The sequence below is a fragment of the Medicago truncatula genome, chromosome 1 (assembly GCF_003473485.1).
Source record: "Medicago truncatula cultivar Jemalong A17 chromosome 1, MtrunA17r5.0-ANR, whole genome shotgun sequence".
Taxonomy (NCBI): domain Eukaryota; kingdom Viridiplantae; phylum Streptophyta; class Magnoliopsida; order Fabales; family Fabaceae; genus Medicago; species Medicago truncatula.
The window spans coordinates 34682106-34694494 of NC_053042.1; the positions used below are offsets into that span (position 1 = coordinate 34682106).

Sequence of the window (12389 nt, forward strand, 5' to 3'; positions counted from 1 at the left end):
AAGAAGATGAAGATCTTCGTAAGAAATAAATGCAGAGAAGCAATACGCAAAGCTTGCGAAGGAAGAAAGAGAAGAATCTCAATACAAAATTGAGAACAAAACAAGAAGAATCATGAAGAGAAAGAGAAAGAAAACTGATACCATATTATAAATGATAGAAATAATATGTAATTGCTTGATGAATCAGAGAGTACAACAACTATTTATAGGTAGTTGATGCTGTACAATACATATGATGGACTAGCATCAGCATATTAAAGCTACTACTAAGGTAAGCTAAGTTGCTTGTGGTCTAAGCTATCTAAACCACTCTTATTATGTAATATAAATAAATCCTGAATTATTAAAAAAATAAAAAATAAGGAGTCCAACAACAACTCTTACAACATCAATTTATTAAAAAAAAAAATTACATAATCGAATGATACTTTTTGCCTTTCACAATATTTCATTTAATCCTTTGGTTCCTCTTCCTCATAGGATTTCAGCACCATATCCATATCACCATGTTTCTTAAAGAAGCGAGTGAGCAACTCCTTATATTCGTAAGACTTATAAATAGGTGGATTGTGTTCATCAATGAGATCTTTTGTTGGTTCAATGAAACAATCACCTGATGGAGCTATAAAAAAGGCAGCAGTTGTGCGAGCTTGTTCTGAATTTGTCACAACTCTATGTTCCACACTTTTTAGCTTACCATTAGTCATTATCTGTATCCAATATTGTAACCCATCACAAGTCAACAAAATTTACCAAATTACATAAATTAATAAGAGACATGATTGAAATGAAAAAAATACAAAAAATTTCCTTCATGTGAGATAGTGATAAATTAGTCCCTAGGGTTATTAATTTTTAAAGAATTAATGCATTAAGTGTACCTGCAAGGCGTAGCCTATGTTGATAACAAATGCATGAGGAATAGCATCAACAGCAATCCACTCTCCATCCTTAAGTACTTGAAGGCCACATATATCTTCTTGTTGTAAAACGGTTATGAGGTAAGCATCAAAGTGTTTGGTTATACCAAGTGTTAAACTTGGATCAGGGCATGGTGGATAATGATTAAGTTGGATAACTAATGAGTCACTAAGATTATCATTGTCGAAATATCCACACTCCAAACCAAGCCCTTCACTAATCAAATTCATGATCCTTGAACCCAACTCCTTAATTTTAGTTGAATAATCCCCAACACACTTTCTGCAAGAAAAAAATGTCTATTAGATCTTTAACTGCATGTGCAAATTAGGGGTGACAATGTGAATAAATTGAATACAATTTAACTTGGATTGTGTATTGGATGGATTGAACAACCCATTAATCTATTTATAATCAACTACCCACTTAGGTTAGTCTGGTGGTATTGACTTAGGACATGAGATTGTGCTCCTCCTCAAGATCTCCCAAAGTCTTATGACCAACGGCTCATAAGGGTTTGCACTTGCCCGCAGCTCCTGTCGCCCGCTTGGCGGGCGGAGCGCTCGTTATCCTTACAGTTCTCTATGCCGGGGCCCCCTCCCATTGCTCTAGCCATAAGTTGTGGCAACTCCAGCTCGAAACCAAAGGGGCCCGCCCTGCAAGGCTAGAGTGAGCTCAGTGGTCATGTTTAATTCTCCCCGATACTAATTTGAATGAGTTAATTTAGCTTTTTCAAAAAAAAAAAAATTATAATCCATGGAAAACTTCCTAAAACAACTAAATCAAACCATCATCCGGACCAAACAATCACCTAATCCATTTATTTATATTTTGTCCAATCTATGCATAAAATACTTTAAAAGGAAAAACCTATTACAATATTTTTTTTTTAGTACCACCAGAGCATCTCCATTGTGGCTGCAAGTGGTTCTCGGACATCAATTTTTGTGGAAAACTGGCGACTTTGTGTTATTCCTAAATCATGACCGTCTTATTTACCTAATACGTTGTGATGCATTTGATTTACCAAAAAAACAAAAACTATGAATGTTTTAGTTCCTATTTATAAGTCTTGTGTGTTTTAAACAGTTATTATGTAATTAATGTTTGTATACGATTGGTTCTTGAATCGGATGCCGAGTTTTCGAAAAAATGTTTATATATGATTATTAGAGAGAGAGAGGGAGAGAGGGAGGGAGGGAGAGAGAGATCAAATTTAATTCATGTTTTGTTAAAAAAATTATATTTTTTTTTTAGAAAAAATTTCATTTAAAAATATGAATGTTACACGAGAGTTGACTTCAAGGCAGTGATCAAATGTGATGATGCAAATATTTTAGGAGAATAAACTCGAAGAATTTTTTTGGATATATTAAAACACAAAGTTGATATATTTATAGAGATAAAAACATATTTAACCATAGTGTTAATATTTGGAAATGAATAATAAATGTATTTAAAAATTTGTTGAGGGTTTTTAATTATGGACGAGCAAACATTTTAAAATTGTCTTATAATTAAAGGTCAAAGAGAATATGACAATTCACGAATTAATAACCATTCTAATGTGAGCAAGCTTATACTTATCTTAATTTGGGCATATACTAATGAATTTACTCATCTAACTAATCAGGGGCGAATCCACCATAGAGCTATGTGTGGCTCTAGCCACACATGATTATACCCTCTTTTTTTTTTTTTTTTTCTTTTTCTTTCATATACTAGATCTCAAACAATTGATTATAACAGTTATTCTTTCTTTCACAAAAAAAAAAAAAACAGTTATATTATATATATATATATATATATATATTTCTAAAAAAAAAAACAGTTATATACTATATATATGTCTAAAACATGTGAAGATTCTTTATATGGTCTATCAGTATGTATGGTTGCGTATATCAATACGCATACAAGACTCTTTTTAGAAAAAAAATTGTCACTTTTTATAAGACTGTGTTGATATATATTTTTAAATATATTAATTAATTATTTACCAACAAACTCCTATTTATTTTATATTTTTTTCTTCAATCAGTATTAAATACCATGTTGAAAACATACACTAACTCTTTCTCTTAAAGAATAAAATTGTAAAAACAATAGCAATTACAAACAAACTTATTACCACTTTCAATTTTCTTAACTCCCGTTATTTTTTTAAAAGGACCCTATAATTAAGGATAGAGGGAGTATGATTTAATTCATAGTTTCTTTTATAATTCAGTCACACCTAAACATTATATCTAGATCCATGCATGTAACTAATGTACTTTGTTCAATCATTGTTATAAACAAAACTTTATTTTGTATATTCATTGAATAATAGGTAGTATTAATTAGAGAGATTGCAAGTAGTGAAATTGTTATGTCGACTATTTAATTAAGTTAAAGACTAGTTAATAGCTCAAGTAATAATCAATTTGAGATAGAGAACTATTACAAATGAGACCGACCAAGTTTTCATGCATTTACCTGTATGTAGTTGGATATTCAGGCCACAAGTGTTGCCACTGTTCCAAAGGATAAGCTGGGTGTCTAAGAGTGTCCCTCCAAAGATGAACCTTATCAAATTCATATTTGAAAGTGCTAGAAAACATCTTACATGTCTTCAAATTGTTCTCAGGATACAAGTCGTGTTTGTATTCATTAGGCTTCTCAAACACCTCCTTAAAAACACTCATTGCTTCCTTCATTTCATCCAACGAGAGACCATGATTGATAACCTATTTTAATCAAAAAAAATGTCGGGATTTTATATTAGACACATTGTCGGAGCCACGTTGTGGCCAGGGGGTTCAATTGCACCTTCTCAACTTTTCATATTTACACCTATTTTACTATATTTTCATTGTCTTGAACCCCCTCAAAATTAAGCCTTGCACCATATTGAATTGACTCTCTCCTCTCTCACTAGGAAAAAGTTGGTAAAGTTGTGTCTGTGCATACAGTGTGACAATAATACAATGCAGATTGCCCAAAGTTTAAGTCAAAGTAAAAAATATCATTTTTTTTAACAGCAAATTTTATTTAAAAATCAGATCCTTGCTCAAGACGAACAGAGACAGGTGATATTATAAATATCATTTTATATTATAAATTGATGATAGATTGGAATCAAAACAAAATATCTTGAATGGAAATTAAATCTGGATATTTAGCATAGAAAATGTATAGAATATTTAGCATTGTGTTTTCAAATTTTAACTGATAAATATTCTATGATGGAAAAAAATGTAAGATGTGGAAATTTTTCTTAAATAAATATAAATATATTTTAATATTTATAATTTTACGACATTCATCTTTAAATATATAATTTTTCTATTGTCTCTAAATAGGCAAACAACTATGTTGATCATCCATGAATGTGTGAGACACTCTTATACTCTTTAAATGTATCGAAAATACATTTATAGTGCATCTTTTTTTGTGTGGTAATTTTATAGATTAAATTGAACAATGACAAAACATATTCTAAGATATAATTGACTATCAAAAAACTAATTTAATAAAAGAGACGTTTAGAGATCAATATGATGGCGAAATACACATTCAAGGTAAAAATTTGGTAGGTCGAAATTTTGAACCCCTTAACTTAGGGTCCTGGCAACACAACTAAAGTTTGCTTAGTATATTTTAGAGGAAAAATATATTTAATCTTAAAATAGAAAGAGTATTTAGTATGAATACCTGAAAGAATCCAAACTCCTCAGAAGCCTTGATAATTTGTTGTATTGTTTTGGTTCTATCCCCATTTTGTGCTTCACTAAGATCAATTGTTGGGATGGTTTTGTTAATTGGGATTTTGAAATTCCCTGGTCTTGTTTCTTGTGGGAATACATAGTCCTCAGGCACAGATTTGATGCTTGACCGGTTTGAAATAAATTTCTCCATATCTCCTTGAAGTAGCTTGATTATGCTTTATTAGTATACAATATAGAGTGATAGTAATGGCTAAAACTGGGGAGAGGATGTATTTATGATGGAGAAGAACAATGAATCACGTTGCATTATTATATTTTTCTGACAGCTAAATGTGATGCACTATTATTATTGTTGCATTATTGTTGTTATTATTATTATTGATAAGGAATGCAAACAAATGTATGAGAAACACTTGTTAAAGAATTAAAATTAAAATTGAAACGAAACATTAGCTCGAATTGGGGCATTATTATTATTAGGATATGCTAACGAGTGCACTAACAACAACCTTTAAGAACTTTATAGAACTTATATATTGTTTTTCATTGAATAATTGGCTAATAAGTTTTTCTTTAAGTTTTTTCATTGAATAATGTCCTTAACAAAAAATTTAAGTTTTGCATTTAAAATACTTTTAAGTTTTTGATTACACAAGTTTTACAAAATTTTACTATACTTGTTTCCTTAACTAATAATGTCCAGGGTATTAGTTAGCATTTTTCTATAATATTATTAAGAAATGCTAACAAATGTTTTAGAACTTAAAGTTTCTAAAAAAACAAAGTATTTATTAAAAAAAATCTATCTTTTGTGACATAAATTTGCACAATTTTCAATGAACGGTTTTTTTTTTTTTGGTACTTTAACATATCTCTTTAAAGGCATTTGTTAGCAACATTTTTCATTAAGATATACATCCTTCGTTAAGATATAGACCCAAAGGTGTATCACTAGTTCATTTGTTAGAATGATTAGACATGAAATTTTTGATGCATTTGTTAAGAGAAATGATATTTGTCTAACTATTTTGTGACAATTTTTTCTTTTATACTCACATTATATTTTTTACGTTCTTATGTTGTTTTGGTTTTTATGTCAATATCTATTTTTTTTTTCTTTCTAAATTTATGATTATTATATAAATAATTGTTTAAATATCACACTTCATATTAAAGAAACCGGGTAACGGTTTACAAATGCGTGTACTCTTTCGCATTTGGAATTAGGGCATCACATGGTGAACTGAACGTAATGATCTTTCACATGCAATTGTACTATTATTTTTCTATTTACAGCAAGAAAGTACATTCACGTTTAAAAAATCCATCAAAGTTGGGTCTCAAACTCAAACATCACCTCTGTTGCAACGTTCCGTTTAATAATTTTAAATTTTTTACCAATTATAAACTAGAATTTGTGGTCAACTTAAATGTATATATTTACTATTTACTATAATTATAACACAAAAAATTAATCGGTATCTAACATGGTAATAACTATTTAATTGTACGTAAATTCAAGCATAATGATTTAGATGATCAAATGATAATGTGTGTCAGGTTATTTTAACTATTTTTGGACTTTATAACAATAATTTTAGTCAGAAAATTATTATTTCTTGGCGTCATTCAAACAAAATATTTAAGTGGTATAAACAATTGAACACGTTATTTGGACAGAAAGGCACGTGGTCATAAACAATTGAACCATATCAGTGAAAACACAAGTAATTATAAAATTAATTTTAACTAAAATTATGTTTACATTATTAAGAAAAGTCAAATAAATTATACAAATAAAAGTTGACTCAATTGATAAGGAGTTGATTTACTCACAATTTATCGGATCAACTTTCGTATATGATGACATCTTTAGTAAATGATCTATAGATATATTTGTAAACGTTTATTAGTTTTGAGTCTTACGTCGACCCTAATGAATACATTTGTAAATACAATCAAGTGTTTATTTTTTGGTGATCATAAAACAATCAAGTATTATTTTATGAAAGTAAAATTCGAATCCGATAAGAGAAAATAAAATAACACAGTTTTCTATTTGTTTCAAATCTATAAATCTATATTAATATTTTAAAAATTTGAATCCTCTAAAATGAGTAAAATATAAAGTGAAAAAATCAAATATTGTTATTTTAACAAACTTATTATTTATTATGATTACTTATGATATATCTACTTTTATTTTGTTAACTAATTGTTGTTAGTATTTGATTTACACTTTAAAATTAGTTGTTCGTTTTAGAGGAGGAATCAAATTCATATTTTATATTCATCCAAGTTTCACGTGAACATTTTTTTAACAATTATCCCTTAGTATATTTATTAATATTAAATTAACAGCTTTTAAATTGGACCCAAAAAGATGGGGTAAGATCACAAGTCGCTGTACTTGCTCAGTTTTCTGTCTACCGATCGTACCATATGTTGGGTCTGTTTGGTTAACCCAAAAAAGAGCTTTTAGCTTTTAACTTATAGCTTATAAGTTCGTTTGATAAAGCTCTGTTTGGTAACACTTTTTCACCATAAGTTTATAGCTTATTTCACGAGCTTATAAGCTATTTTTCAGAAGCTATTCCAAGTAGCGTTTGAGCTTATAGCTTATAGCTTCTCACTTTTTCTTCCAATTTTATCCTTATTATTTCATTTAAATTGTATTTTTATCCATTATAATTTTTATAATAAGCTACGTAATAAAGACTGTTATCCCTTTATTCCAATTTTTGTATATATATCAGCTAACCTTTTTTTTTTTTTTTGAAAAAATATATACCTTCGTTTTTTTTTTACGAAACAAAATACTATTATTCTATTAGTGTTACTTTTTTTTTTTTTTTGAGGTAAGTGTTATTTTCTTTATTCTCTTTTATTAGTATTACTCTATTAGTGCTACTTTTTTTTTTTTGAGGTAAATGTTATTTTTTTTATAAATTGGAAACACTTAAATGATAATAAATATAAGATAAAATTTTAGTGAATAAAATTTAATTTAATTTATAATACATAGGATATATTAAATTAATAAATTTAAAGTATTTTTTTAAAGAAAAATAAGTTTACAAAATTACAAATACTTAAATTAATGATATAATTTTTATTATGAATTAAGAATACCCTTTACACTACTAAAAAAATAGCGTTTTCGGACGGATGTGTTTTTGTCTGAATTTTTCGGACGGATTTGGGACGGTTTGTAAGGAGCGTAATTTTCGTCCCAAATCCGTCCCAAAATCGTGTGAAATTTTTATGACATGTTCAAAAAGCTTTTTTTCCCACGAATTTCGCACGGATTTCATTAAAAAAACAAATTCGTCCCAAATCCGTGTGAAATATTGAGACGGTTTTCGGACGGCCAATATTTTTATTTTTATTTATATAATTTATTAAACCTACAAAGTTTGAAGGACAATTTCATTTAAGCGGATGAATTCCCCCTTTGATATTTTCATCAAAATTGAAAGCAAAAAATTTCCCCCTTCAATGAATTTCCCTCTTTATCTTTTCATAAAAAATTAAACCCTAATATTATCCCTTTTTCATCTTTTTCCCTATTTTCACTTGAACTCAAAAGAACACTAACCCTAAACCCAACAACAAAATTTCCCCTTTTCATTGAAATCAAAATCAAAATCAATTGAAATTGAATCAATCAATCATGAAATGGAACCTTATTAGTGAAGTTCTACCTCTTCTGTTCTCACTGTGATGTTTCCGTTCTTGTTCTCATCGTACATAGGTGTTGCTGCTATTCCAGTTCCTGAAATCGAATCTCACTGTTATTGTTTTCATCTCATCAGATTTGTTCCTCATCTCATTGTTCATGTTCATTATATCACAAATGGGTCATGAAATTGTTTGTGTTTGATAACAATTTTCTGATAACAAATGGGTCATGAAATTGTTTGTGTTTGATAACAAATGGGTCATGAAAACAATTTTCTGGATAATAACCATGATTGTATGTGTTTGATTTGAACAATGTTTAGTGTTGGCTCATGAAATTGTTTTTTTTTTTTTTTTTGGATAAATTAGTTTGGTTTTTTTAGATTAAAGTTGGATTTGAATCAACTAAAATTGAACCCCATTAGTTTAAAGTTGGTTTCATCTTTTTTGTTCACATGTTTTTACTCATGTTTTTTTGTTCTCTGAATTGCTTTTGTTCTCAAATGGGTCACTTTTGAAACCATGTTTGTTCATATTCTTTCATTTTCTTGTTTCTATTATGTGTTTTGGTTTCTTTGAATCCATAATTGAAGCCAATAGTGAAGAAAGGCGAACCACACGATGAAGAATCAGCCGCGACTTTGTTGTCTTCCAATCTCAGTGGTCTTGCGATCTACACTCTTGGGTGTCTTAAGGTTTGTTCATTTTGTTGTTATCAACAAGTAGATAGGATTTAAGTGTTTTCATTATCTAAATACGGGTCTTTCGAATTTTTACATATATTTAAGTTGGTTGCTGATTGGTTATAGAATCTGTAACTCCCTCTATAGGCGTAAATCATGATGACTCATAAAACAATAATAATAATAAATGAGAAGCAAATCAGCAAAACTATGACAGTAAAAGTAAGAATTGTATTGGCGTAGCATATTTTGGAGACTCATAATTTGTGGTTCTTTCTTGTGTAAGACCAACTTTATACAAGATTTAATTTTCAAATCGAACTTAAATAGGAGGGTTTGGAATACATTTTCCAAAATGGCTTGGGCATAAATCACTCCCTGTACAACATAAATGTTCCTTAACATTGGCAGGAGGAGGGTCCAATCTTTTTCTTTAGTGTAACTTTTCATGCCTGTAGGCACAATCTGTTGGTGCTTTTTTCATGCTGCTATGTGTTTTTGGATTTTAGTTTTAGGTGTTCACTTGCTTTTTAATAAACTTTAAAGCGCTGGAATGACAGATTTTGAAAAACTCAGGAATGGAAACTATTAGTATCATGTTGATTTGTTATTAGTATCATGTTAAATTTATTAAATTTTGAAAAACTTTATAGTGTCCACTTGTTATGATTTAGTTGTTTTATGTTTATTTGATTTATATGAAAACTATTAGTATCATGTTGATTTGTTAGTCACTTTGAAAATTATTAGTTGTAAATCCATAGTGACATAACAAGTTAGCATATTGTGAACAGTATTGTAAGATCTAGGACATCATGGACACTTTACTATAAAAGTTATGAAATTTCTAGATATATACATGCATTGCTAAATTTATTAACATGAAACAGAGTATGGGAATTCCTGAACATCGAAAATGGATGTATAAAAGACTTCTTCCCAATCGTGCTGGAATGAGAACTGAATTTGTCAGTGGTGTTAAGAATTTTATAGAACAAGCAATTAGGCAACCTGAGTTTACAGATAATGGGGGTAAGCTTAGGTGTCCTTGCAGTAAACATAGAAACATAGATTTCTTAACTCCAGGTGAGGTTACCCTTGATTTGTATAAGCATGGTTTCCAACCAAGCTATTGGTGTTGGGATTCTCATGGGGAGAGTTCTTTAAGCTCAAGTAGTAGAAATGCAAATAATGTGAACAGAGAAAGCACTTGCAACCAGCCGTCAAGTTTTGAGTCACAAAGAAATAACTATGAGGCTATGATTGTTGATGTTATTAGGCCAGAAAATTTGGACCAATTTGAGCCACAGCAGGAGGAACCTCCAAACAGGGAAGCCAAACTCTTTTATGATTTGTTACAATCTGCGCAACGACCATTGTGGGAGGGTTGTGATACCCACTCTGAATTATCTATGGCGGTTGAACTGTTGCCATTGAACCTGATGATGATGAAGGAATTGAGCAAGAAGGCCTTGAAGAAATAGAGCCGTATGGAAATGAGTAAGTTAAATATTATACTTCTGAGAAATTAATTTTTTTTTGTTTGTAGAAAATAATTGATGCATGTATATTAACAATTTGTATTAACAGGTTCAATCCATCATCTGCTATTCCTTTCTTGACGAAATCCATTAAGAGCAAATTGGATTGGTTTTGTCCTACATGGGGACATGCATCTCTTGACCAGAAGTTGTTATGGTTTACTGAATTTAAGGTAATAGTTATATAATTAGTAATATATTTCTTTAAGAAGAATACTTAGCTACAACGCTTTATCATATTTATGTAGTTAAGATGAATATTAGTGTAAAACAGTGCAAACAATGCACAAAGTACTTTATCTAAGTGTTTTTTTCATTGGTTAGATGTAATTTACTAAACAATTAAAGACTCTTGAAATTTTTGAATTTCTAACATGTTAATTGGGTGCAATTTTGTAGAAGTATTGTAAATGGCATCCTAAATATGATGCTAAGATTCGACAAATTTTTGAAATCAAGGGAGAAGCTAGATTCAGAGGTATGATGTTTCAAGAGAGAAAAAATTATGCAAAAAATTCTGAATACAGGCCAAAGTACATCCCTGAGCCAGTATGGAATCAATTAATACATTATTGGGCATCCGATAAAAATTTTAAGAATTTATCAGTGGCAAACACTGCAAATCGTGCTTCAACTCAAGGTAGCTCCATTCATACTGTTGGTTCTATATCTATGGGTGAGAAGGAACGTAGGATGGTAAGACACATGATATTTTCTCACTAATTTATGAAAAACATATTGGAAATTTTCTCATTCAAGTTATGGAAAAAATGTAGGAGAATGAAATAGGAGTCAAGCCTCCAGTGGAGGAGGTATTTGCTATTTGCCATATCAGAAAGGATAAGAAATGGGTTGATAGTAGAGCTGAGCATGCCTATGTAAGTAGCTCTTTAACATTATATATTTATCTATAATTTAGTTATGATAATAGAGCTGAGAAAGGCAGAAAGCTGGCCACCACACCTGGTATCAAACAAACCTGCTAACAAAGCAGCCTGCGCACGGCAACTAGCCGAACCAAAACCAGATTTATCTATGATTTTACTAAAATTACAAATTGTAATTGGTTGTTAGTTAAATGACTAACATAATTCAAAATTGCAGGGAGCTTTTAAGAAGAGAAAAGCAGAGCTTTTGGAAATATCTATGTCTCAAAATCAAGAGGAAGAAGGATTGTCTTCCGAAAGCCATAATAATATGCCAGATGACTTGACTATTTGGAAAGAAGTAGCTCCTAAAGGTAAAAAAGGAAAATTATATGGTTTAGGTTCTATAGGAACAAATACTTCGAAGTATACTATTGGTTCATGCTCGAATGCCTTTAAGGAAAAAAACATGGAACAAGAGCTCTTAAAATGGAAAGAAAAGGTAAAAGAGCAAGAACGTATAAACCAAGAGCAAAAACAAAAATTAGAGCAGCAACAAAAAAGAATTGAGTCAAATGAAAGCATGCTTGCAACTTTATTTGAAAAGTTGAATATGCCATTGCCTCCAAACTTTGCTTGTGCGACACCTATGCAAGATGAACCAAATGATGTTGGTGAAGCCTCTAATGAAAACAATGATGATAATTTTGGATTTGAATGATAAGTTTGGCCCAACTGATTTTCTGTTGTTCAACTGTTTTGTGGTTGTTGCTACCAGTTTCTCTGTTTTTTTTTTTGATGAATTATGTGTTTGACTACTGTCTTGTATTTGGCTTTGTCATGGGAGTTCCTTTTGGTTGGAGTTATGTTGTCTCCCCTATCCCTGCTAGTGCACTTCATTGTGTTACTTTTATTGTTGAGTATTGACTAATGAACAATTTAGCCATGTTAGTTTGTGATATACTGAGTTAGAACATTGAGCACTTA

At 30.1% G+C, this 12389-nt stretch overlaps 2 protein-coding genes across 2 annotated transcripts; one reads left to right on the forward strand and one right to left on the reverse strand.

The window, feature by feature from the left end:
* Nucleotides 1–145: 145 nt before the first annotated feature.
* On the reverse strand, nt 146–4938 carry LOC112420430 (hyoscyamine 6-dioxygenase). The gene is made up of 4 exons (XM_039828079.1): nt 4618–4938; nt 3400–3650; nt 882–1203; nt 146–710 (listed from the first exon to the last, which is right to left on the reverse strand). The coding sequence occupies exons 1-4, from the start codon at nt 4819–4821 to the stop codon at nt 453–455; spliced, it is 1035 nt and encodes a 344-aa protein (XP_039684013.1). The 5' UTR covers nt 4822–4938; the 3' UTR covers nt 146–452.
* Nucleotides 4939–8682: 3744 nt separating this feature from the next.
* Nucleotides 8683–12389, forward strand: LOC112417535 (uncharacterized). Its single transcript, XM_039828084.1, has 6 exons — nt 8683–9007; nt 9886–10495; nt 10586–10709; nt 10936–11232; nt 11313–11414; nt 11641–12389. The coding sequence occupies exons 4-6, from the start codon at nt 11017–11019 to the stop codon at nt 12121–12123; spliced, it is 801 nt and encodes a 266-aa protein (XP_039684018.1). The 5' UTR covers nt 8683–9007; nt 9886–10495; nt 10586–10709; nt 10936–11016; the 3' UTR covers nt 12124–12389.

What these genes read in the sequence shown, in the direction of transcription:
- LOC112420430 (XM_039828079.1), bottom strand. Translation starts at nt 4,821, where the DNA reads ATGGAGAAATTTATTTCAAACCGGTCAAGCATCAAATCTGTGCCTGAG. An exon ending in AGGAGTTTGGATTCTTTCAG is followed by an intron (nt 3,651 to 4,617) that starts GTATTCATACTA and finishes TGATTAAAATAG; the next exon opens with GTTATCAATCATGGTCTCTC. An exon ending in GAATATCCAACTACATACAG is followed by an intron (nt 1,204 to 3,399) that starts GTAAATGCATGA and finishes TTTTTCTTGCAG; the next exon opens with AAAGTGTGTTGGGGATTATT.
- LOC112417535 (XM_039828084.1), top strand. Translation starts at nt 11,017, where the DNA reads ATGATGTTTCAAGAGAGAAAAAATTATGCAAAAAATTCTGAATACAGG. An exon ending in GTGAGAAGGAACGTAGGATG is followed by an intron (nt 11,233 to 11,312) that starts GTAAGACACATG and finishes GAAAAAATGTAG; the next exon opens with GAGAATGAAATAGGAGTCAA. An exon ending in GTAGAGCTGAGCATGCCTAT is followed by an intron (nt 11,415 to 11,640) that starts GTAAGTAGCTCT and finishes TCAAAATTGCAG; the next exon opens with GGAGCTTTTAAGAAGAGAAA.